Source organism: Opisthocomus hoazin, chromosome 6, assembly GCF_030867145.1.
Source record: "Opisthocomus hoazin isolate bOpiHoa1 chromosome 6, bOpiHoa1.hap1, whole genome shotgun sequence".
NCBI classification, from domain to species: domain Eukaryota; kingdom Metazoa; phylum Chordata; class Aves; order Opisthocomiformes; family Opisthocomidae; genus Opisthocomus; species Opisthocomus hoazin.
Window position 1 is genome coordinate 72,047,779 of NC_134419.1, and position 27,903 is coordinate 72,075,681.

The 27,903-nt window shown below is 37.3% G+C and overlaps 1 protein-coding gene across 3 annotated transcripts in view; it reads left to right on the forward strand.

The window, feature by feature from the left end:
- ATRNL1 (attractin like 1) overlaps positions 1–9,525 on the forward strand; it is a 585,672-nt gene extending 576,147 nt beyond the window's left edge. For all 3 annotated transcript variants that reach the window (XM_075423811.1, XM_009934642.2, XM_075423807.1), the window contains one exon: positions 5,616–9,525. In XM_075423811.1, the coding sequence (XP_075279926.1) occupies positions 5,616–5,740 (125 nt within the window). In that variant the 3' untranslated portion in view covers positions 5,741–9,525. The remainder of the gene's footprint in view (positions 1–5,615) is intronic.
- The last annotated feature ends 18,378 nt before the right edge of the window (positions 9,526–27,903 follow it).

The following is a 27,903-nucleotide window of genomic DNA, read 5'->3' on the forward strand; positions in this document are numbered from 1 at the left end:
CCGGCCCCTTGGAGCACAAATATTTCACACAAATATGTAGAGCCATTTCCTTTTCAAAATGAGAAAAATTGGGAAAGGCTGAACATTTCGTAAAAGATCGTTTATTGTATAGTCTGCATTTCCCACAAACTGACAGCAAGTAATTTATAAGTCTGTTCTTGGAATGAGAGTTTCTTAGCCCCTTATAGATAGCTGTTATTACTAAATACCAAGGGTATAATACAAAGGAACATGACATCTCCTTTCTACTAGTGTGTGGCTATTTAATTCCACACTATCATTATGTATTTTTTATTGTTATGGTTTAAGCTCTGTCTCATATTTTACTTATTTAATTAAGTTATATGCATAAGAAAAGGAAAACATACCTCCTGGAGCCTTGGCTGTCTTCCCATCTAGCAAAAATTATCACTGAAAAAAAATGATGGGGTTACTTGCCCAAAGTAATTTCCTAGTTCGTTTTGTTTGTTTAATACATCTTTCTCATAGTAAGAGTGGTGTCAACTTAAAATACACATGCATGCACCAAACAGGAAGAGAAGGCCATGAAAAGACTTTGTGATTTTGAGGTGCTGTTAGCTTGTCCTTTTCAAAAATTCTAATTCAAATAAATAAAAAGTTCAATATGACAGGTCATGAAGATACTTAGTCTTCTTGGCAGTTGCTTATGATTGTTTTTCCCTGTGACTAAGTCCATGATATCTGGATATTGTCTAGGCACACCTGCCAAATCAGGACCCTCAGATACACATGAAGGATTTGACTATTTTCTGACTTTGAAATGAACTTAGGTCTGTTGTGGGATACAGTGGTTCCTCTGGCCATGTACAGTCTTGAACTTCAGATGACTATTAATCTTTCTTCTGGAAAGCAGTCACTTGAGTATCAGGTTTGTATGTGGTTAGGAGAATATTTTGTGGATCGTTCCTTTGAATTCCAGATTCTGTTCTGGTTCCATTTTACGTGGCTTTTGGATATCTCCAGACATGACTTGATCTGTAGCACAGAAGTGCATAGCACAAACAACATTCTGGCCTTTCCAGTCGTGAAAATTAAGCATGAGTTAGTGCACTTGAAAAAAGTTTGGTTGAGAAAACAGGAAAAGTATAAGAAGTATCAGACAATCTGGAAAATTTTACCAAACATCTGAACTGAATAAGAATATTCCTAGCACAATGTCTCAGAGAAAGTGAGAGATCTTTTTCAGTGAATACTCAGAAACACTTACCTAGTAACAAGCTTCTTGAAAGTTGTGTTCCTCCACCATTATAGCCACTAGAGCTACCCTATATATTTCCTGTGAAGAATAAATGTATGCAGTCCTGGTATGCATCCACAAAGTTTATGATGAATGTGATCTGCTTCATCAAATGAAGAAATAGATGATAAAAACCTTGCATTTTTAACAAGGTGGTTTTGTATATAAATGTTATTTATACACACATAATATATACTTAGTATCTACAAAAAAGTTCTTTATGGACTTAAAATAATTATAAATGACAGAACTCATAGCAATTCCCCAACTAATAACTGGTAGTTTTGTTGATGAGCATGAAATTGTGTTCACTGGCTTCACTGTGTGCTGTGGTCATCTTCATGAGGCACTAGAGGCTGTAATTCTCAACACTTAGTACGTCTTCAAACTCCTTAGAACCATTTGTTTGGATATTCATCAACATTGCATCTTCTACAATGGAAAGACTTCGAGTAACAGATCTTTTATGATAAAAGGACTCTGTCCACTATTAGGTGAGCATTTACAGTAACAGGTCTTTAAAGAATCAACAAATGGAAGTGACACAAAAAGTACTGGGTGCTGAAGGGTGAAGCTATTACTTTAATAGTATGGCATTTACCCAGTCTTTTCTGTTTCAGTCTCTCTGTATGGCAGCTGTCATTTTGTTTGTATTGCTTAAGGTCACCTTAAGTGATTACTATAATTTTGGTTAAAATATCAAACAAATCTAATTGATCTACTTGAATTGTAGTTATTTTAATGTCTTCAACTTTCTGAACATTCTGATTCTGCGTAACAATGAAAACATGTAGAATTCAATCAAATGAAGACATCTACCCAAATGTTATCTCCCAACAATACATATTTAAATTGAGAAAAACATTTCCAGTTACCTGCCTAATAATGAATCTGAGGTCATTCTTTTTATGTTTGACAAAGGGGATACTAAGAAGTCAATGTATTTCTCATTAAAATGAACAATAGAGGAGAAAAAAAAGTTTTAAATATGCATGCCAGCATTTAAGACTAACTTTTTCAACGTTAGGATTTTTTTCTGCTTTGAGAGATAGTGTAGCCTTACGTCAGTTCAAATGTAGCTGTATACAATCAGAGGAAAAACGTTTAAACAGCCCAGCATGGGTATTTCCATTTAAATCTGATTACAGTGAAATAAAACTGTAGCTATTAAAGGTTTAGAAGAACTACAAATACAAGCAGTAAAAGAAGACAGTTAGTAAATGAGGTAGTAAAACATTTCAGCAGGGCAAACAGTTTATAGCACTCAGCCTTCCTGTAGCAGACTGTGCTATTCACTACAGACCCGTGCGCTGTTCCCTGAACTGCACTTAAACCTACAATTAACCTTTCACGCCTAATGAAGCTGTTTTGCTGCAAAATTAAAATATATAGTACTGCCTGTTTTTACAGAGACTGGGAGGAGAGCTTCTCAAAATAAATGACTTTTTCAGATGCTTTTGTTCAAATGCAGAATTAAAGTGCTGTTTGTATATAAATTGGGAATGTGCTTTTCAAGGCAATCTCATTTGATGTGCTGTATTTTATTCCTGTACTTATTAATTGTTTTGCATAATTGTAAAAAAAAAAAAGACAAAAAATTCACACACCAGTAATTTTATGATTAGACCCTTACTTCCTGAGAATAAACTATTACCATTTAACTTCCATTAGGAAAGACAATAGTTCTCCTAAAGATAACCAAGTTCATATTGCTTTCTCTGGTATTTTTCTCATTGTGGATGCAATTATCTCTTATAAAAATATACTTTCCACTTATGTATTTGACTAGGTTCACTTCTTAATGATCTTTCCATACATACGCTTAAACAAGCTAGAGATTGTTTTAACTGCATAGAACTAGGTCAGGATATTTCTATAACACTTGGTTAGAAACACAAACTAAACTTAAAAATAGGTCCAGTTCTGCAGTTAGGCTTGAATTTCCAGAAATTAGACTATGAGCAGTGATTCACTGGTTCTCCGTGTGGGACACTTACTGATTCCACTGTTCCTTTCTGCCACATTACTTAGGAGTCAGGAGCAACCAGAGACCACGTACTGGTTTGGAAAATATCAGTTTGCATGGTAGGTAGGATATTTAAATGGCAGCTTTCACGGAAGATGGGTAAATGAAATAACTTATGAACTGAAGTAACAGATATAGAGCCCTATACGATTTACAGTTGCAAATTCAATGACTGTAAATGTATTCACATTTACAAAACCTGTAAAATAAATTGAATGTTTTGGGGTTTTCCTTTTAATGAATATTTAAGCCACAGCATTTTTATCAAATATTCTGTTCTATTTTGATGTAGATTATTCTTGCTTTCAGTGTCTGTGCATCAGCTTGACTTGGTAAATGAAATTCCTTTAGACTGCCAGTCTGAAGTAATGAATTGTTCCCCCAGTTAATTGTATTGCTTTGATAACAAGGAACTATGCTGGGCATAGAGAACATAATAAATGAATTTCATCAGATGATTTGTGTGACGTTTTGAAAAATGATCTTCTGTACTGACCCCATTTTAATGGAACTCTAACAGCATGCCAGTATATCCCAGTATGCAGCATTAGATTTGGAGGAAATAGTTCTTCCTTTTTGTTAATTGTATAAAGTGAAGGTAGCATCATACACCCAACTATATTTTAAATCATCTTATAAAAAATTGAAAGCTTGTTTTCCTAATAATAATAATTCCATTTAGCAGACTCCCTAAGCCTAGCTGTTAAAGGCAGGATCACATGTAAGCAGCCATAAAAACATTATTTAGGTTTTATCCCTGAATTTTCTAATACCAGATTGTGCTGATATTTTAAAGGTGCCTCAAAGATTTCAAAAATTTAATTTATCAAAGTCCAATTTAACGCATCACTAGCTCATGCCAGGAAATATATGTGTATGTTTGAAAAACGACTTAATTAATCTTGGCTCTTACATATCCTGAGATGCGGCAATGATAATCGTACTTAGCATCTTACAGTATAGTGCTGTGCATTTTCAAAAAGCTGTGTGCACATTAATTAATTCTTGCAACATTTTTGTGAAGTAAGAAAGGTAGTGTTACAGTGTGCAATAAAGTAAATTTTTTCAGGATACTGGAAACCCAAACTGAATCTGATGATGTATCACATACTAAAAAGGAAGCCTGTAGAAACACATGTAAGTGAGAAATATTTTTTGCACAATTTCTTAGTTGATGTGTTGTAATGAAGGAATGTATGAAAAATATTGCAATATTGGATTCTGTAATAGATAAACTGAGTTTGAAATTGGCCTGAGTTAAAAAACAGAGACTGCCCATTAAACATGGTGAAAAGTATTTTCAACAGTTTCCCTGTAAAGTAGTGCTGTTATTGGTCAGAGGTTAAGATGTATTGGGCAGCGTGGAGAACCAGCACCATCTTTACCTACATTATGCAGATGTGTCATGATTTTATTGCAGCCATGGTGGAGCAGAAAGTATGAATGATGTGAATACTCTTAATCCATTTGATTGCAATATCAGCTGTGTGAATATAAAAATTTGGAACTACCATGTATTAAGTGTGTTGTCAATCACAGCTTTTCAGCAGAAGTCAGCTTCTAGCAAGTATGCAGTAACAAGCAAACGGAACAGTAAATTCTAAAACTACGTATTTATTAAGCATGCCTGTCCATGCTCACTGTAATACCCAGTTAAGGTTGTAATAGGTCATGAAATATCAACAATTTAACCAGAATCTGAAAACGGAGCATTTTGGTGAGGTGACAACATTTAGAATTTATCTAGTACAACACCATCACCGTTCACTGTCTGCTCACAAATCCATGCTTTCTGGAAAGATATTTTTGCATCATTTTGTTCATGGTGCATACTAACCTCTGAATATTCCCAAATTAGGGAGGTATGTATATTGCAAAGGGAAATATTTAAGAATACAGTTTTGTCTTAACTGTTGTCTCCATTTCTCTTTTATTTTCTGATTTGATAATTTCATCCATTTCTAAATGTGATGCAAAAACATTAATAAGAGAAAATCCATGTCAGAGAGCTGCTGGTCCACATAACCAGGAAGATGGTGATAAAGAGAGGTGATGCTAAGTTCACACAACAAATCAATAAGAGACTTAAATGGAACTCAGTTCTCCTGATTTCCAATCTAGTGTCTTAACCGCACTTTTTTTCTTCTGCCATTTTCCATTGTTAACAGGTGGCATTTTAGAAGGTGAGAACTTGTTATCAAACTCTGAAATAAAGCTGATCACTCCTGGGAAAGTACAAAACTTGACATGAAAGGAACCATCACACTGCTCTGGAACTTCTCTCAGGAAAGCTGGGCATTAAATTTTGTTTTTCCTTTGTTTATCTTACAGGTCTTGCAATTGCAAGTGCACTGATAGACATTTCACAACAGAAGCCTGCGGACTGTAAAGATAAGAGTTCAGGAGTCAGAAATCGAAAACATCATCTTTCAACACGCCAAGGAACTTGTGTCTGAGATTCAAAAACTACTATTGTATATTCTGTAATGTTTTCTTTTTAAATGGCTTCCATTGAAAGCTATACTACAGCCTCAGTTTTTAAGGAGGCAAATCTGTGAATGAACATATGAGGTACTGCGCTCTGTTATAGTCACACAGCCTACTATACCCCAAAGCCAAACAAACTTATGGTACATGTGAGTATGTTTTATGAGCTTTAATAAAAAAGGTGGATCCTGATATCAACAAAATAGAAAATAAAATACCTAGTATTCTTAATCCTGAACATATCAGAGCAGGGAAAATCCTTGAACAGAACTAGGAAAAACTGTACATTGTTTTGTAATGTAGAAGGAAATTGTACAATTGAAAACTAAACAAATTCCAGGAAATCAAAGGACGTTTTTCTATAGCTTAATGTAACAATGAGAATTGTACAGTTCTTTCCTTGTAATCAGCATTAAGATTTCTTTCCAGCAAGCAGGAACTAAAGAGGATCATTTGGATTTAGGTGTTCTTTTATCATTGCCCAAAATATGTAGGCAACTCTTGAATTTAGCATAGGTATAAACTGAGAACACCACACGTAATGTTTTAAAGATAATTCCATAACAAAAAATATGGTTTGAGCATTTCATGGTTGTTTTTCTTTACCTTGCAAAAGTTTGAGAAACATAATCTGAGCTGCAGCAGTGATGGGTGGGCTTTCGTGCTTCTATTCCGAAGAGTCTATTCTGAATTCTGAGTGATATATTTCACAAAGAGCACATGGGTCCTCCGTGCCAGCTAACTGATTAGCAAAATTAATTAAGCATGGAAAAACTTCTTCTGTAATCAAGTTTGCTGTTTTTCCAAGAGAGTCTCCAAGATTGCAAGTCCAAGGAGAGTTTAACTTGCTGTTCTTCCACCTGTTCCCGTTTCAGTATTGAAATTTGCTAATATCTATATATTGTCCTGACCTCCAAGCAGAAGAAATGAGTCCCAGTCAGCACTTTGACCCGTGCTTTTATTATAAAGTGTGGATGGTTTTTGATCTCCCAGCTGCAGAATTTCATCTCATCCTGACTTTCACACCAGCTAAGGAGTTATCCTGCATAACAATAAATAAATATTTAGAAATTCATGTTGCTTCTAACAGTGGTTCTCAAAGCCAACATCCAGCATGGAACCTTACACAATCAGTACTCAGCAACAAAAAGCAGATGAAAGAGCTTCCTTTCTACAGCACGTTAGTCTGTTGGGGGCTTGGTCACTGCAACAGGTAACCTAGCAAACAGCTTTAATGGCCCTCAGTCTTTTTATTTACTCAAAATCCATGAATATACAAAAGAGTAAGAGAATGCTAAGGGGCAGACAGCAGATGTGTCATGTTCTCATTTACACATAACATGTTGACAGCAGTATAATATGAAGTTAGTAGTTTTGTACAAGCTTGTTGAAAGTATAGTTTCTCAACTCCAAATTTGTCACCATAGTAGTACAGGAGAGTGATACAGAGGTATAAATGCCTCATGTAACGATAGACTTTTGGTAAATATGACAGATATAAAAAGATAATTGATGTTTACTACTATATCTGTATTTTTCATGTTCTTTTTATTTCAGGAAGATGATGACATTTTACTGTTTATAGTTGACTACATAGTTACTTGCATGCCATGGTGGTGCAGTAGCGGTAATAAAGCCCTGTTGTGAGTTGTGTTTATTTTGTAATGCCATTCATACATAGAAGTACTCAGCTTAATTTGGGTGAGGACTAAATGTAAAAATAACTATAAAAAGGAAAGATTGTACAGTATGTAGTTATATCTTATACAGGAATATTAGGTTGCATCTAACCATGACTGCTCTATTGTTTTGATAAATTATGCACTTATGAATTATGGTATAATTATTTCTTATGCTGGCATGATTGTTTCAGTATTTTCATATCTTAAAATAAGATTATTATCCTAAAATAATTCCATCACAATCTTGTGACTTTTATTGCCTCTTCTGACCTCAGTCTCTTATATCTTAAAACTTTAAAAATTCCTTTTTAAAGCTTCTGTTGAGAACTTTCATTCAGTGCTTCTTAGCATAGTGAAAAAAAACGGTCTTTTGAAAACAAACCCTTCTGTCAGTTTTAAAGTTGATCTGTTCAAATGAATATAAACTGATGGAACTGGTTTATATGATGCATACACTTGTGAAAAGGAAAGAACCACTTGTCTGGAGTATATTCTAAACTCTGTATTACCCTCTACCTAAACATTTCACGTAAGAAATATACAGTGTGTGTTCTGTGAATGTACTGGAAACCCTGTACACAGAAAGACCATGTAGTCTTGTAGAACAGTTTGGACTGAACTCACTCATAAAGGATTACATTCTTGTGTATCTCAACTGGAGTTTGACAAATACTTGAAAAACAGGTATGAGTTTTAAAGGGATTAAAATATTTTATTGCAACACTGAAGACGGGCAAATAGCTAGCAACCATTTTATTGCTTTAACAGTTAAAAATGTTATTTTAATTGTACAAGAAAAGCATGTTTGTCATGGGATCATTCGGCATTTTCATTCACTCTGAGAATGTTTTTTCCTAAAGTATCTTTCTTCTCCCAGGGTCTTTTATTGCATGCAAATAAGTAAAGACATGTAATAATAGAATAAATAAATAAATAAACTTATATAATGGCCACACATAAATACCAGAAGTTTGCCAACACACCTCAAACCAAAGTTGCAGAGTAACTGTTAGAGCTTTCTGTTTTAAAGGTATAAAAATAGCATAATATGTCTGATAACTACATTTTGTTAGTTGTTGGCAAATACAAACTTTTTAACAATGACCACTGTACATCAGATGAGATGTTTCATCAACGGTCACATTATGATTGCTTCATGAAAAAGCCAATTTTTTTAAAACTCTTTTCTCCAGTTTAACTTTCAAACTCTTTCTTAGAGTCAGAAAATGTTGAATGGCCTGGTTTACCCCTAATGTGATTTATGTTGGATGAGAAATAAATGACTAAGCGCTGTTCTGGAAAGTAAGCCCCAGAGAAGTTCTAATTGTCAGGATTCCACCTCCACTCCCACAGTCCGTGGATTCTGCTGAGGGAAATTCAGCAGCTATGAATCGCTGTTCAAAATATGAGATAGATTGTCCAAGATAGCATGGATTCACCAGTCCTTCAGTTCCTCTCTGTACTTGGATGTTTATCTAAAGTAATGAAATTACTTAAATCAAATTTGTGCACATATAAATAGCACTTTAGAATAGTTGCTTCCATTCATTACAATCCTATGAAATGTAATGAAATGACATTCCTATGAAATGTAATGAAATGTTAGTTTACCTATACAAAAAAATGGTTATTTATATGTTGCCACTATTAAAATTATATCTAAAAAAAAGCCAAATTCTAGATAGATTAAAGCATGAAGATAACATTAATTAGAAACATTCAGATTCATCTGATTTGAAAATTTTCATAGCTGATTGCTCTCTTTATAGTTAGAGCCCCCTCCCATCTTCCCAAATTTAATACATTTGGACAAGTTCAGATCGGGATGTGGAATTTGTTATATGTAAAATCTGCACCAATAATTATTGTCTAGATAATGTAATGTAGAGAGCTGGAATCCTGATGGTAAGAATTTTAGTTTGGGATCACTTTAACAGCTGTTCAGTCTTTATACTTAATAACTTTCATAGTATTCATCTAAATTATAAAATCATTATGTATCTAATTTCATTACCAGTTTTTTAAAAAGCATCTGAAAGGTTTCTTGACAATAAAGGAAAAGTCTCTGTTAAAGGTAATTAACAATCTCTCTCTTTTTTTAAGCAAAGTTGTCCTATCTAGAATGCTTGACATTACTGGGCAAATTTAAATAAATTAACTCTATTTTTTCAGTGTCTAATGTGCACTATTACCTGAAAAGCTGTAGTTTACTGGTACTTATTTCAGATAGTCTCTAGAGTAAAGTATGGAATACCCAAGGATATTTTAATTGCTTATAGCAAATAATAGCAAAACTACTATTGACTACAGGTGGCCAGAACTTTCCGTATTGTCTTCAGCTGTACTTACTTGTTAAATACTAACGAAGAAGAACAAAGCTGGCAACAGCAGGCCTTGCAGAACCTGGGCTTGTGTAATTCGTGTTGTTTCTGCTTTTTCTTATTTAATACTATTTCACTTTCAACAGTCAATGCTTCTATTTCTATATGGCTGAATATACAGCCACATGTGGCCATTTCTGTGGCTACAGATATTTCTGATGTAAAAAATCATCATCTTGTATAGGTAGTTGAAATTCCAGTGAACCTCTGAAATTTACTGTGAAGCTGAAAGGGGACTAATATTACCCAAGGCTTTCTTTCATTGATACTTCTTTGGTCACGTTAGTTGAAGCTCACTCATGTTTTGGTAAAAAACATCTCTTTGCAACTCTTGATATGTTAAAAACTTCCTTTTTTAACAATAAGGAAGCAAGGGTGAGAATGATGACAAAAAGACACAAACCAAACAATCATCTTTAACACGCACAGGACACATATACGTATATATAATGGAATTATGTAATTGGTTTCAGAACTGATGTAAATCAGAATATTTTCTCAGTTTCCTCATGTTCTTGCATATTATATTGAATAACATGAAGACTTTAACTGAATCAGTGACTATTTACGCATATACTAATGGTAATTTCTACAGAAATAAAACCTTAAATGTATTTATCTTTCTGAGTGAAGATACAGAAGTCTGTTAGAAATCCTGTGTAGAGAATGTTATCAGTTGTTAGCAATCATTATCAGTTGGCTACCAGTATTTTCAGCACATCTGAGACTGAGTGCATAAAGCGAGGCAAGTGTCTTCCATCCTTTCATATTCTTTGTTTTTCTGTGTATTTTCCTGTAACAGTTTTTACATGCTAAGACCAGAGGTAATAATACAGAAAGCTTATATGAATTCGGTGTTTGGGAGAATACTCACTTAACAATAGCTGTTTACCTGTCTATGTTATCATCAAAACAATGCTTAGTGATGTTCTTTTCCAATTTTAGCAAATGCTTTTTTTTTTCTAAAAGACCTTTTATGAGGCAAGAAGCAAGAAAATAATAAGATAGAGCTCTTCAGACTCACTTCCAGACCTAGAAGATACCTTCGCCATCTTATTCTACTGAATGTCTGAACACTTTTTAACACCCTGTCCTGGGTCCAGCTGGGATAGGGTTAATTTTCACAAGAAGCTGGTTGGGCTGACCCAAATCAGCCAATCAAATGGGATATTCTGTACCATGTGATGTCATGCTCAGTATTTAAGTGGGGAGCTGGCTGAAGGAAGGGGATTTGCTACTCGGGAGCAAGCTGAGCATCAGGTGGTGAGAACATTGCATGCTGTGTATTTTTATTGGTGTTATTGTTGTTATTTTCTTCTCCCTTTGCAATTCTGTTAAACTCTTTTTATCACAACCCATGAGTTTTGCCTTTTCCTTCTGATTCTCCCCCCATCCTACCAGGGAGGAGTGAGAGAGCAACCGCATGCTTCTTTGTTGCCAGCTGAAGCTAAACCACAACAGTCTTTTTGGTACCCCATATGGAGCTTCCGCCCCTTGTCTTTGTGAATCACATATTTGAGAATTATCATTAAAATCCACACTTATCAGACAAGCTTCATAAACTTCAGTCACATCAACAAAAAAGAATTCCCCACACCAAAACCAAAATAACATCATCACAACACCACGCAGAAGTGGACAATTTACAGACAGTCCACTCTTTGTCCCTTCACCACAACAAAAACAACCACAAAAATTCTCTGCAATTATTCTGCTCTCTTCACATTGTTCAGTCCATGTTTTGCTCGTTACTTCTCCATTACTATCGTTATCTTAAATTCTTCAAGTCCCCGTTTGGGTGCCAAAAAGACAGTCATAGTTTAGCCTGGATGAATGCCAGGTACCCACCAAAGCTGCTCTATCACTCCTCATCCTTAAATGTACAGGGGAGAAGAAAATACGATGAATGGCTTGTGGGTAGAGATAAGGAGAGGGGGATATCGCCCAACAATTACCATCATGGGCAAAGCAGGTTGAACTTAGGGAAAAAGTTTAATTTATCACCAATCAGATAAGAGTAGGATAATGAGAAATAAAACCAAATATTAAAAACACTTTCCCCCCACCCTTCCCTTCTTCCTGAGCCCAACTTCACTCCCAAATTCTCTACCTCCCCCCTCAAGAGCAGTGCAGGGGAACAGGGAATGGGGGTTGTGGTCAGTTCATCACACGTTGTTTCTGCTGCTCCTTCTTCCTCAGGGGGAGAACTCCTCACGCTCTGCCCCTGCTCCAACATGGGATCCCTCTCATGGGAGTTCTCCACAAGCTGCTCCAGCTAGAGTCCTTCCTGTGGGGTGCAGTTTTTCAGGAGCAGACTGCTCCAGTGTAGGTCCCCCACGGGGTTACGGGTCCCACCAGGAGCCTGCTGCAGCTTGGGCTTCCCATGGGATTACAGCCTCCTTTGGGCATCCCCCTGCTCTGGCATGGGGTACTCCCCAGGCTGCGTGTACATATCTGGTCCACTGTGGACCTCCCTGCCTCACCGCGGTCTTCTCCATAGGCTGCCAGGGAACCTCTGCTCCAGTGCCTGGAGCACTTTCTCCCCTTCTTCACTGGCCTTGGTGTCTGCAGAGCTGTTTTTTTCACATGTTCTCGCTCCTCTCTCTCAACTGCTGTATCTCCCAGCAGTTTTTTTTCCTCTTCTTACCTGTATTATCCCAGAGGTGCTACCACCGTCACTGATGGGCTTGGCCTTGGCCGGCAGCAGGTCTGTCTTAGAGCTGGTGGCACTGGCTGTATCAGACATGGGGGAAGATTTCAGCTTCTCACAGAAGTCATCCCTATAGCCCCCTGCTACCGAAACCTTGCCACGCAGACCTGCAACACATTCCTTTCCAGGTCATTATTTATCAAAACATCATTCTTAAGAGACAATTTCTATTGTTTAACATGCACAAATTATTTTTTTTATGTGAAGTTCCAAAGCTCTTTTACAATATTCAGTTATAAAATATACTTGAGAAAAAAATAAACATAGTTTTGGAACATAATGTTCAGGATAATGACTATGGATGTTCTTATGACAGAACACTACCCAAATTGTCTGTGTCCTAAAGCTTTCTCTCAGACACAAAATATGTTAGTACTCCTGCAAGTCTTCTCTTCCGTCCGCCCGAAGGATAATGAGCCAAATAGATATAAAAATCTTTCTAAATATATGAATACAATTAATTTTCTTTCTTCTTCTAGATAGATGGTTGGAATATGGTGAATCATTTTTCTGCTTTGTTTCCTAACTGAATACTTAGGAATGATAAAATTAACCTTACTAATGACATGGGAATAATGAAGATTATTTAATTAATGTTTAGAGAGTACTCAGAGCTCTTAAATAATCTAAAAATAACAGTCACTGTATGAGTGCTAAGTATATTTTAGTAAAGTTATTTAGTATCAGATTTATTTAACAGTGCTAGATGTTGCAGCTTTCTATATCACAACTTGAGGCATAATTACAAAAACAAAATAAACATTTGCTGGCAGATATTAAATATTTCATACTCTTTGGCTTTTCCCACAATAGCAGTCACAGAATTTGCTCTCAATTTGTCCTATTGAGGTCATTTTCCCGTTGCTAGTAAATCATTTTATTGATCTACTCAACTTCTGGTATCTTTGATTAATCAGGCTTTTCAGATGTCTGCTTTTGTTATTTGTTCTTTGTTTTTCTTCTTCAATTAGCCTTTCTTTGTACAGTACCTTCTCCTTCATTCACATTTGCCCAGACTGTAGGATCTCAAAGGTGCTCCACTATTTTGATATTCATTGTAGTCTGCAAATGTCAGTGATTGTATCATTTTAACCATGTTGAGTATCGGGGATAATGCATTTCCATGCCTTAATCCCTCATTTGTATTAAATGGGCCAGAGATTTTACACCCTCTTCATGCTCCATCTTCTTCATTGCAAATAGTGACTATGCCTTTTTAAAAATGTTTTATGAAGTTATAAATTCTTCCAATGTATCTCAAAGGCCATGATATAGCATTACAAGATTTCTTAAAATTGATAAGTCTGTGTATTCATTCTGATTATAATATTATATATTACTAAATAGCTCATGAAAAATATTTAATATTTGGTAGCATTTTTTTCCAGAATCTCCACCGGTGTTATTGAACTGTTGCTGCTTTATTAAAGAAAGAAAAAAAATGTAAAGCCTTCTGAGAGAGCTTTATAGATTTAAGAAAAAGACAGGCAGCACACTAGCTTTTACACTGCATTTATGAAAGCCACCTTCTATTGCTCTAAAACTTTTTTCAGATGTCTGAAATCAACAGAATTACTCTCTACAGCCTTTGGCTTCATTTACCTCCTCCTGCGTTTAATAATTCTGTGGCAGCCCTGTCAACATGGTGCTGAGTTCTTCCAAAGGGTTGTAATTGCTTTTTGGATCTCTTCAGAACTGAGCTCCACAAACAACTTGGGTCTATCCCTCTGCAGCTTCCTCCTTCGAAAATAAAAGATTTTCATTTTTCATCAGATTTGCTCTTTCCTCCAAACATAGGTTCTGCCTTCTCAGGCATTAATATTCTTCCTCTGCTCCATATTCTCCACCATGTAATTCAAATATTGTCTTTCACACTGGCATTATCTTTTGGCATTTTCTTTTGATTCAGTCTTGTCACGAAACTGATCCAGCCTCATGCTGATCCTGATTCCTTTCCAAAGTCTCTTATCTTTGCTCTTGGAGGTATGCTGTTGGTTTCTTCAGTAGTTCTCCTACTATATCTATAATCATCTTACATTTAGTATCAGCATCATCTGTGCACTTCATATAGAAATCTTGCAAAGCTTCAAACTTTTCCTTAGCTGCTACTCAGTGATTCCTGAACCCTCAGAATTTGTAACTTTTATTTGCAGCATGTATGTTTAATTTGACTCTGATGGGACACGGCTGCCTCCTGTACAGGCCTTTAAAATTTTGATATCCAGCCAGTTGTTCCCATTCACCTACCCTGCATTGTGGCTTCTCTTGCACCATATGTGCTCAGAAAAGTTCTGTGTCCTCAGTTTCTAGCCTTTCTGGCTGCAGTTTTATCTGCTTTCTCAAGACTTGTTCAAGTGTTTTCTAAGATTTTATGCTTCTTTGTGAAGAAAAGGCCTTAAAATCCAAGCAGTATTATTTTAATATGACCCACTCCTTTAGCCTGCCCAGATTTTTACAGTCAGCAGAGCTTTTGGAGTCACACGTGTATCCAGGGTATTCTGTTATGTCAAGATCCAGGCAACTCTAGCCAGAGCAGGAGGGCTAAACCATTGCATGATTTCTGTAGTACTGTAGATCTGGGGGTCGTTTTGTGCAATACTTTGAGGCCGAGGGGGGAATGTTTGAGAAACTGAAATATTTTAAGTGAATTAATCATATTGCTGTAGAAGTGTTCTTGTCCTCCTAGCCTGACTGCCATTTTATATGGTTTGTCTCCCACTGTGCCTCTCCCAATCCCATTAAAAGGAAACCATACAGCTTTTTGATCTCTTTACCAGTCAGCCACTGATACTACTAATGGTAGACTTTATGTCATTATTTAGTTTATTTTATAAACTAATCCATTTTTCAGAAGGGACCTTTAAAATTGTGTGGCTCAATGGCAGTTCAAAATCAGAGCATTCAGAACACATGATGTACCCAGTCTTTGCTCAACCTTCTGTTAGAACAAACTGCCTTTGTTATAAAAATTACCAACTCAAAAGGAGTGCTTTGAAGCTCGGTTGGCTTTTGCCTGCCTTGCAAAACCTTGCTTTGATGCTTTGGTAGCAAACAATAGAGAGTTGCAGAGGTTTCTTTATTTGTGTTCCTGTGACAGTGCAATGTGCAAGCAGTAGTTTTGCTGTCTGGGAAGATCAGCGTGTTTGGTTTATAGACTCTAAAAATGAAGGCCAACAGGAAGGGCATCAGTAGCTGTACCCATACAGATTATGATTTCAACAACAAAACCAGCATCACTAAAGTCTAAATAAGTAAAAGCCAAACCAGTAAACAACGTGACATTTTGCTTTCTGATTTCTCCCTTGACTGTTAGGAGTGTGATATACAGGTGAAGTTCTGTTTCACAGGAGAAGACGCAAAGTGTTAATCTAACTCATATTTACACAGTGTGTAACATTTGTGCTCACACACACATGTATTTATTTATGTGCCTCATCTATAGAAGTGTTAGTTTGGTTCAAGGTTTGTGTTTTTACTTGCAAATATGTATGATATCTTTCTGCATGACAAGAGCAATGTCCTCCAGGGGCCTGAGGATTTTTCTGACTTTCCGTTCTAGTTTTACATAGACTGTAGCTAAAAGGGGGTTTTGCTTCATGAGTGGATACCATTCTTAGTTATCTAGGAGAAGAATGAGCCCCGGTTAAATCTTTGAAATCTTCAGGCTTCCTGTTAGATAGAAATTCATGGCTATGGGCTGAAAAAGGATCAAATAAAGTGGATTCAGCATAAAAGGCTGGATGTGCCACTCTTGTCTTTCAGGTGCCAGAATACTAAGGCCAGATTGTAACATTTAGCTCAAGTTCTTGAACAGGTCTTAGGATTACACTTTTGTGGTATGTCAGCAAAAATTCGTTCATGAAAGGGGAATGGCACAGGTTTATAGGAACTGGGAGCAAGCCGAAAGTTTTCCTGTGGCATAGGGACTCTTTAAAAAATCTATGTCTATGGTGTTTACCCTTGATATTTATTGGGATCATTTCGTTATGTCAACTGTGTACATTGTATTACATTTGAACAAGGTTTTGTATGCCAAAGATTGCAAGGATACGCCTATGTAGCATAACATGGTATGGTGCAGATCTCTTTCTCCAGCTAACTCTACAGGAGTTAGTCTGGGTACCAGAAGGACCTAGTCACATCAGCATTGTACTGCACCCCCGCTAATAGCTTACTGCTCTGCAGAGCTAATTAGCTCAGTGAGAAAGCACAGGATGCTGGCGCTGGTACAAGCCGGCTTGTTCCCAGCTAGCTCAGGTAACTGCACAGGGTTTAATTTTGCTGTCTAGTTTCAAAGTTAGCAACACTTGCTGCATTAGCCTGAGTGCCAAAGCAATGTAAATAACAGCCCCGCTCCAGGAATACACTCAGTGCTATTGAGTGACATTTTCCTGCAGGATTTCTTCTGTGAGCTGGTGAGCAAAACAAACGTTAAGATATTCGTACCAGTAAGTATATTGTGCCCTTAAAGTCAGTTACTCCTTCTCCTGTGAAGGCTGGCACTAACTGTGCTGATCTGTGGAATTTGAGTCATACTTAAAAAAACCAACAAAGGAATTGTATACCAAAGAACAAGCAGCCAAGGGATAGTAAATATTCCTTGGATTCCTTTTGAGACAGGTTTTATGAAGGTTTGTTGCCTTTTTGTCTGCTACTTCAAGTTGCACAGTTGCTCTCTGTACCTAAGTGTCTGACATTTTCTTAAGTACTTCAGAGTAAAACGGTCCAGCTCTAGGAGTATTTAAATTTGTACCAATAACAAACAGCTTTCACTCTTTCTCAATGTTGGCATATGCAAAGCAAATTGAAAGCTATGATCAACATAATAAGCTGAAACATCTATCTCTTCCAGTGAGCCATTACCTTGCTATTTTTTTTTCACGTTAGATAAACAATCTACAATGTGTTTACTGAGGCTTGTACTGATATCCCTCCATGGTATAGGCGAGTCTACTTTTATTCCAGCAGACACAGAGAATAAGCCCACGGTGCACAGTGCATGCAAACCCCTTTGAAACCCAAGATTATTTGTTCTCTGACTGTTCTAAGGTAATTAAGGAGCATTGCATGTTTCTCAATTAATGATTCCTCATTCAGCTGGGGATCTTTGATGCTAATTTGTTTTAATCAGGACAGAGACTGCTAAAAACCTAAACAATTCAGTGAAGAGGAACTAGGAATTTTTAATCAAGTGGAAAAGATCTAAATGCTATGAGGGACACATCCATCATAAGTTTTCACTTGTTCATTTAACTTTGTTCTTTCAGGTCTTATAAAATGCTGTGTTAATCAATATAAGAAAGTTTAAGATGAAGAACATGCAGTAATTTTTCCTCCAGATGATGTGAACATTTGTGCAAAAATGAGCAGCTGGAATGAGAGCTATTATATTAAAAAGCATCCACCACTGGTTCTTAGTTATTCACTAAAGTTATAGTTTTGTGTTTTGTCAAACATAGTACTTTTGGTGTGCTGGGGAGTCAGTGGAAAAAAAGTGCTGGTTTTGTGCTCTCCATTTAAATGTTCATTTTTTACTTATTTTGGTATCACACTACATGCATATGTTGGGCAAAGTAACCTTCTGTATTCTTCTGCACATGGAATTGGCATTTCAAATGGTGCAGCCCATGCTACATGAAGTCACGTGGTTTCTGAGTAGACCATGTATCTGCTTGATAAAATAATGTTTTATTCCTAAACACATTTATTTATAGCACTAAGACAAAAGCACTTCACAATTCTGCCTCCTCCAGCTGCTTTACCATGATAGACTTTGTGTCTTCCACCATGAAAATAGTACCAGTGTGCATCTTCTGTTTCTATGGTTTCAACACAGAGGGGTGCTCCCAAACCTTGGCTTCCAGGGGTCTTCAGCAATCTGACAGAGTTAAAGCCATGAAGGACACCTAAGTCCAAAAAGTAAATCTTCCAGCATAAGCAGTAATTTAGCATCTGTTCAATTAAAGGCACAGTGTAGGCACTAAGTAATTTCCACATTAGAACATTTAATGGCTTTGAGGTTTTTTGTGTTAGGAAACATTCTCAGATTGCAAATTCTCGTGTGACCTCCAGCATCTTCCCAATTACTACTTTTAATGTATGAATTCTATTTTGTATTGGTACCCAAGTTCTAGTTCTGAATTGGTTCCTGACGAAGTGCTGTGTACTAAGCTCTAAACAACACCAAAAATATGCAGAAAGCCAAGAAATCTAAATGGCTTCCTGCCACCTTGCCTGCCTTTCTTCTTGACTGTGAACCACTGTGTTTATTTTGTAGTTCAGGAGTCCAATCAACAGAACAATCTTGCTAATGTATTCCTAATGACCTATCTTAAGGATAAACTTTATGCCATTTAATAGTAGCAAACGGTTAGTTTTCTATAATTTTTTAAAGTAAGCTAAAATACACCACAGCTAAAAATAGAATTCTATGTCATATGATTCCTGTACAAATGGAAGCACAGCTGTCTAGGAGTTTTCTATAGAAGATGGCTTTTTTCACTCAAAAGCTGTCCATACACTGTGAAACACAGTTCAGATGCTTGAACTTACGCTAATTGAAAGATCAACATTTTTCTTTCTTCAGTGAGTACCCTGCTCTTTTTGTCTTCAAGATGGCTCTCCCATGTGCAAAAAATGAGCTGTAATTATGCCCAGCTCAAGGCAATCTCAGGATCTAAAATATCCTGCCAACCAGTGTGTTCTCAATCTGCCTTGTTAGTTCACAAAATTGTGCACGTGTCTTTGCTACAGTCTCAAACCTGATAATGTCACATCATTGGGACAGGAAGCATTCTCTGATCTTATCTGAAGTGACACTTGCAATTTCAAGTTCTAGCTTGATGAGATCACATTGTCAGGGCTCCACGTAAGTGTGATCTTTCCTGATTTGCAATTGTATCTGTTTTGAACGATCTTTACACTGTTCAAGCAAAAACATATGATAATGTATTTTGTCAGATGCAAGGATAATGAAAGGGTGATTTAATGTTTCCACTTTTAGAAAATCCAATGCATGTGACTAAACTCAGTCAGTTTTCTTACCAGTTCCACCCCATCTGTCTAATTCTATTTGCACCTGGATACTCTAGTACCTGCAAAATATGAGCATGTCAAAGTAGCTCATCCCCTTCATAATACAGATCAGCCTTATTACCTTTAAACCTTTATTAATTCCATGAAGCTCAGGACTATAAAATGGTTTGCACATGCTACAGGTGTTCAAACATATATTATGCCTTGAGTAAAATTATTTAACATAGAACTTGTAAAGTTGAAGAATACTTAAATGCCTACATTGTCTTACTGGCAGTAAGAAAGTCTGCAATATTTAAAACCAGGAGACTCTGAAGTCATGTTTCAAATGTTTTTATTCATTATAGTAATTTTCTTTAGACTTACAGCATACAGGAAGAAAATGCAAATGCTCTATTTCCCTTTTTACCATATAGATTACTGAGTCCTGTAATGCCAAGTAAAAATAGAAGAGGGAAGAAATATTGCATGTAGCTAACCTATTGAGACTTCAGGAGTTTCTGAACAAAAGCTATGGTGAAAAGGTACAAAACCTTCAACCTTCAAGTCCCTTTTAATATGCATTATGACAGAGTTCCGCACCAATGCGGATGACCAAGACAAAGAGCAAGTTTTAACCCCTCATTTAACAAGAACATGATAGCATGTTTGGTTATCTGGATTGTGGCATACAGATCGTAGAAACAAGCAAGACAAACAACAGCTATTTAACTAAACTACTGCAAAACCAAAAAGTGAAAAAATATTTGTCCATTTAAAGTGGCAAAAATAGAAGGCAATAAGAATCTAGAGTATTTGTCTTTCTTGAACATTAAGGTGACTGGAACATTGATCCAGGAAGGCTGGAGGAGCAGAAATAGAGGACTTTCTTGGTAAGCAGTTTTGAAATCCATACAAAACCTTTGACAGTTGTTTTTTTCAGCTGAATATTACTCCTAAATAGTCATGTCTCAACCAGAGGGAACACAACTTATAATAGTTATTCCCATAAGGCAATAATAATTGTATCCCTCCTACTACAAGATTAGATAAATATACAGTTTTGTTGTATATCACATACTGATACATGACCCAGTGATGAAAAATTAAACTTAAAATGTTGCATTTGGACTGACTAATCCTAGACAAATACTATTTCCTTAATAATGAATCCAAGCCCAAAATGCATTGTATTGTAAGGGAAGTGACAGTTCTGCCAAAACCCTACATAACTTGCAAGATGTAGGCTCATGTGAGATTAATGTATACTGTGCTGACTAAGAAAAAGAAAGGACAGAATTAGGTTATTGTGATACTACCATATATATTAGGCCATGGCTGAGGGATGCACATACGGTGCTGCCTCTGTGTATCCCTTCCAGAGTCAAAGCGCTCTCTGACTTTTGCTTGTATTCTGGGGACAAAGTAGGCAGACGCCTCTCTCTATCCAATAGGTAGGATATTAAAAGTTCTTCTACTGAACGTTATCATGTTGTATTTATCACAAAGAGAAAGCTGTCTTGCATTATTTCTAAGGGACTGGATTTCTTCTAGTTGCACAGTGTGGTTTTGTATTTATTCCCATACTGATGTTCAAACTTTGACTGGATAGTCTAAAATGTTATTAGATGGCCACAATAACTTCCAATCTATTGCCTGGTCAGCTAGATTTTTATTGTTTAACACAGCTTAACCTTTCCCTACCATTTTATGCTGTATATAGAGCTTATTCTAAACACTTTTATACTTTGAAAGAGCTATTTAGTAGATAGTTTTCAAAAGTGCTGTGATTGAAAATCTGCATCCCATGGAGATGTTTGCAGTAATCTGTTCTTGGCCTAATGCTAGTTATTTTTTAGCAACGATATGGAAGACAATACAGAATCTCTGCTGGTAAATATTGTAGATGACATAAAAATTAGTGAAGTGGTAAATGATGACAGGACAGATCATTACTATATTCTGGATTTGCATCATTCCATAAGGTGAGCTCATCTGAACAATATGCATTTTAACACAGTCAAATACAAAGTCATATGCCTGGGAACAAAGAATTCCAATCACACGTACAGAATAGCCAAAAAGTACCCTTGAAATACAGTGATACTGATGAAGATTTAGAGGTGGTGATAGGTAGTGTCTGAATATGAGCTCCCTGTTCGACATAATGGCTAAGAGAAAAACATTAGCTTTGAATGGGTAAGCAGTGAATGTCAAGCAGGAGGGAGATGAGTTCATGGTATGACTGAGGTAATTGCTGGCATTCTCTGTCCAGATCTTGTTTGCAGCCATTAAGAAAAAAATCTGAAAAAGAGAAAAGGTTCAGAGGGGAACAAAAATGATTCTGAGCCTGTGGAAATAAAAAACACCAATAACATGTGATTTGAGAAAATTAGTCTACCTAATTTATCCAAGAGTAGGTTAATAGTTGAATTGATACCAGTCTTCAATGTCTATGTAAAATAGCTATTTTATAACTGTGAAGAAGTGCGAATACATCACTAATATGGGTAACAGTATCTAGTGGATGGAAACTGGAGCTAAACACACACGGACTTAAAATAAACCACATAGTGTTTTAAAACTGAGGGTAATTGATTACCAGAACAATTTATCTAGGATCAGAATGTATTTTCCCCTTTTGATTATCTCTTTGAAAAATGTACTATTGTTTAAACAGAAGTTAATTTAAAATAGATTATCGTAACAATCCCTTTGGTTTTACAATCCATTAAAGAGACATTACAAATCTCCAAATATGACCCAGAATGCAGATTTTTGTTTGAAGAAGGAAATGTTTACAAAATGAAAGACCTATAGGAATATGTGCTGGATTCATTTTAGATCTCCAAGAGAAGTGTTTAAAAGAAGGAAGAAACCTCCAGTGATAGCTGCAACCCAAATATTATGCATCAGAATTTAAAAGGGAAACCAGAAAAGCAGTGACATAAATTTCTGTTAGCTGTCTAAGATGTCTCAAAATGCTGAAGGAAAATATAAAACTGGGAAGGTACAGCACTAAGAACTGAATAGAGTAATAACATAATTATTGGCATATTGCTTATCATATATCTTGTTTATTGCCCTTTTTAATTTGCCACTGACTTTCTCTTTTTACCACTGAAATGTAGCCAAGATTGTGACATAAAATTATAGCCATTAAATGAAAGAGTTTTGATGAGATATTTTTTGAAATATTGGTATTGCTGCTTTTATCCTGTGGCTTGTCATGTGACAGAAATGAAGAAAAATATTAGTGAGGCATTAGAAAATGCTTGACTCTCTAATAATGCTCTGTACTAAGTCATGCAAAAGAACTGCTCCCGTTGCTGAAGACATACAAGGTAAAAGATAGTATGGTAATGACACCAGGAAGGGTCAAAGGCCGAAGAAGTAATGAGAACAGACATGTCAGAACGATGAATAGGTGTGGTCATTAATTTCAGTTGAAGAGGCAAAAATGTAGATTCTGGCAAGATTTAGAGGACAAGTAGAGGCTGAATATGATGCAATAGCTATAGGACAGACAAGAGTAGAACACGTTTGGGTACGGTGAGAGAGAAGAGAAGCACTCTCCCTGCATGTAGCATTTATTCTTTTTTACAGGGTAACACCTCATTCTGCTACAGGACGAGCTCAGGGACAGCAAAGGGAAGAGAGCTGCCAAAAGGCAGACTGCTTTTGTCTGCCAGGTATAGCTTTTCAAAAACTGCTCACCTCAGTTGATTCAGGGTAGAGTCTCTTTCAGAGCAAATGGTGGTAAATGCAATGACTGAACTGCTTGTGAAAGAAAGTGCTTGAGTACAGAAACTCGTGGAAGATAAATTTCCCAGACTCAAGAACAGGAGCAGCAACAAGAGGGAGTTTATCATTTCATACATCTTCTCTTGCTTTAGAGGCATTATTAACTCTGCTGGGTAACAAGAAAGCGTATAAATTAGGGGCAAGGATCTCAGCAGGATGCCATCACAACAGCCCTCAAATCCTAGTGAGTGCATATGTTGGTTTTATAGCATTGATATTCGTGATACCTAATCATTTTTCTGGCTGAATACCTACAGGAATGCAGTAATCCTAGAAACGCAGTGAAGATGAGAGGATATGTATATATATTTTAATAGCAAGGTCTTGAGCACTGATGTAATAGAAATACTTATCCAAATATCTTTGACATTCTGATCAAAGACACCCAAAAGCAAAGATATCAGTTATTTAGTTTAAGCTCCCACATTTCAATTAACGTTCAAAGAAATCTTTCCTTCTAGGATGAACAGAAATGAGTTATTGATATAATTATACTAAGGACAAAAAAATTAAAGTATTAGTTTTACCAACTGATACTAGCAACTTATTTCTTTTCAATACGCCACTGAATGCTTTTTCTTTTTCTATTTGCCAGGGCTTCAGTTCAGCAAAACATTTAAATGTTTGAGATAACTTCTTCTGTTCAACAAAACACACAGTTTCATACTTACCCATATGTCCCATTGACATTAAGCACATACTCAAAGTTAAGCACACAATTAAAGGCTTAGCTGAACTGGAGACTAATCTCTTTATAAAAGAAGTTAGTTGCAAAAAGAAAATGAGCAGGCGTTCATTTCTACTTAGTTGCCCTTTACAGCTAGATCTGTGTTTAAAGAGTATAGTGTCTAGAAAGAAATAGTTAATTCTAATTGGTCTTGCAGGAGTCTCTAGGTAGAGCCAGCTGCAAAGGAAGACTGGTTGGAAAATTAGGATTTTAGGACTAGCACTTCTAGGACCATCAATTCTAGTCACGCAATTACTGTAGACAACCATGTGGCCTAACTCTTGTTAGCTCTTCTTTGGGTCTAGTGGCCAGATAGACCCAGAACTGGGGAACCACTGCCAGCTGCCTGCCCAGTTACCTGGGGCAAAACCAAGTCTTTGGTGGTGTTTTATAGCAGCCGGTATTTGTGGAAAAGATGTCAGAGTATGTACAATAAGGAAGGTAACATAAAGTAATTTGCATCCCTTAGGCTGTGAAACTTCCATCTTGTACGGCGCTCTCACTTCTCAGAGTTGTTATTTTGACTTAGATGTGATGCAGACCCACCACCATGGTTAGAGAGTAAAGTTCATAATTTTAGAGGATTAAACTGTTGTTGCCGTTCCTGAAAAGTGTTTGGGAGAGATGGTAATTTTCCTTTTTGAGCTGTCAAGCATTTTTCTCCTAAATTCCCTAAACCACAGATAGATGTCTGAATGTATCAGTGTGTTATCTTTAGACCTCATACTTTTTGCATAACCATTTATGATTACTATTATTAATTTTTGTCAGATATCATAGTTTGGGTTTCATATCACCTACAAGCCCTTCCTTGTAATAAACAGTATTACTTCTGTATGCTTATCTAATTCGGTAAACAAGAGATTCCAAGAGAATCTTTATGCTACAGTTGGATTCAGATAAATAGTCTTTTCAGCACTGCTGTGAGTACAAGTGACATTTTTGAACCAAAACTTAATAAAGAGTGACTGGAATAGCTGACTTCTGATTTTTTTTGTGGAGATAAAATGAAACTTCAGTCTTCAAACAGTCCTATCATTGATTTTAGTCTTTTATCTCCCATGAAAACATCCCCTTCAAAAATCATTTAGCTGTGGATTTAGCAAAAACAGAAAGCAGATTTCGTCTGTTTTCAAGCCATCCCAGTAATACAGTTATCTGGCTTTATCAGGGCATACAGATGCTCGTTGGAGAACAAACCCACTTCTAAGCTTACTTAACCGGCTTCTTACCCTGATGGGAAGAAATATATTTAGTATGTACCCTTGGCAAGTCACATAGAAAGAGCTTGGTGCTGGGAACAAAACAGATGGCAACAAAGAACAAATGGAATAATAAGTGGAATGAGATGTCCTGGCCAACTCACAGCCCAAAATTCTGGGTTCCCAGCAGAACAGAATGTGTGTCACTGTAGCCTTGCTGCTGACGGGGTAGTACAGTTCTTCCCTTCCTCCTGCCATCTATCCCCCCTTACCTATCACATTTACGTGAGCATAACTGGTATTGCAAGCTTCATAGATGCATTTGATCACCTCTTTCCCATAAGTTACCAGGGCTCATCAAGCTTGTGGTCCTAGGACAGGCTAGTGCTTATGGTCTATGGGGTGGTCCCATGCATTAGGCATGCAACCACCTGCACGTGGGATGGAAGAGCCAGGAGAGGACAACTGCTAGCTCTAATTAGAAATGCTGTAGTACTCTTTCCTCTGCTGACAGAGATTTACTGCTGTGGCCAGAAGACCTGTCCTCACCAAGGGACAGTGCTGGCGTTCTTCTAGAGGTGCTGTGTATTTGCTGGCACACAGGTCTGGCTGGGTTGTGCCCCCTGTATCGTGACCTCCAGGACCCAGATACCACTGTGTCAGCCCACTTCACCAGCACTCCTGTACTCTGTGGGTATCCTTGTAGGTTAGTACACTGTTGATAACCTTCAAGCTGTGCAAATTGTGGGGCAAGGCCATGGAGCAAGGCTGTCACTCACTGATGAGTCCAACGACATGCTTTGCTTGGCAGGAGAAGTACAGCAATACATAATTGACTCATGCACCCTAATCCCCATGCGTGGTAGTACCATTTGTGAAATCGTGGTCTTATCTTTAAACTGAAAATGCTGTGGATATTGACTGTGACCATGTGAAGCTTGCACCTGATACTGATTGTGTGGATACTTCCCATTCTTGGACACCCCTCCACTTGTGCAACCAATCTTTCAGAGCAGTGCTCCTGGACTGCAGACTCTGTCAGTGAGGCCAGTTTAGTATGGCGGAATCATTGTATTAAAAATGAGACAAGTGTGTGTCCTGCTTGTACCATGGAATGCATGAAGATGCATGCTACTAATGGATGTAGTATATACAACAACATGCTTTGCCTGTGCTTGCCTTATTAGTCAGCCTTGTCTGATATATGGTGGTAGATATCAGGCATGAAAGCTTGAGAGTGTGGAATATGCAGATTTCACATAGGGGTGCCTTGGCCAGGTCTTCTCATTCTCTATCAGGGGCATACAGGCCAGAGTGCTTTCCAAAAAACTTGGAGTACTGTTAACAAAAGTGTGGGAAGTCAGAGATCTGAACTGCACAAATGAAAGAACCACAGCGGGACGATGTGGACAATGGCACATAGCCTCTGCATTGCTGCATGGACTTGTAGCTCTGTTCCTGAAATATTCCACCTGCCGGAGTGGACCTTCAATGTGCAGACTTTGCGGGTGCCTAGTTTCAGGAATGTGAGGAGATTCAAGCAGTGAAATGAATTTAAGGATGCTCGCTATGATAACAAGTGAACAAGATAAAAGCTTCTCTCTAGTTCAAGATGAACACAGGAGGGAAGGAGGGAGGAAACAGAATTTGCTTATGAATGCATAGTAAAGCCTGAAGCGAGTGTACTGGATGAAGGAGTCGAGAATCTATTTGCATTAGCTTAGCTGTGTGTGGTTATGTTTGTGTAGTAATTGGGCAACTAAAACCTTTGGGAAATCTCTCCCTAAGAGCAAGTTAAATGAAAGGCAGCAGTTACAGAACGAATGTGTGCAGAGATGTGGAGAGGAGGAGGGTAGAGGTTGGGTTTGTCAGCATTCTGCAGAGAGAGGTGGGAAACTGCTGCTCTTTGTTTAAATGTCTGATCCCACTGTGGAAATTCTTCAGGTGGAGACCAAATTTAATTACCTAGTTATTGAAGAGGAGAAAATGGTGACTCTATTGGAAACCATGGTAATAAGGCGATAGCTCACGATCCTGCCACACACTTTTCTTTGGTAGGGTCCTGATCATCAAAGTTTGAGTGCTAAGGCAATTTATACAATGGGACTCCATACGGGAACAGATTGGAGGAGGTCAAGTTTTCCATCATGACCTTTGCTATCACCACCAATGGCGTGGTGCCTTTGTGTACTGCTCAGTGTGGCCCACAGTGTACATCTCGCCATTTTCCCAGAGCTGTACTACAGCCAGCTGGTAGCATTGGCATATTTGCCTGTTTGATAAAGGCAAAATGTTGAGGAAGCCAGATATTGCTTTCATTTTGATAAAAATTTGATTGTACTAATTGTAACAGAGCTCTCTTGCTGCCTGTCTCTGCACATACATCGCTTACTGCAACTCTCTTCACAGTGCCTAGCAGCTGGTGCTGCAAACAAAGAGGCTTATTGAGCACTTCTTGATGTTGGGCACTGATCTGGTGGCTGAGGCTGAGAGAACCGCAAGATGATTCAGTGTTTGTTGCTCCTCGCTGCTGTGCTCTACGCTTTGTCCTGAGCTTGAACCCCAGCTTTCAGAGCTGCGGTTCAGCTACTCCATATAAAGCACCAGGACAG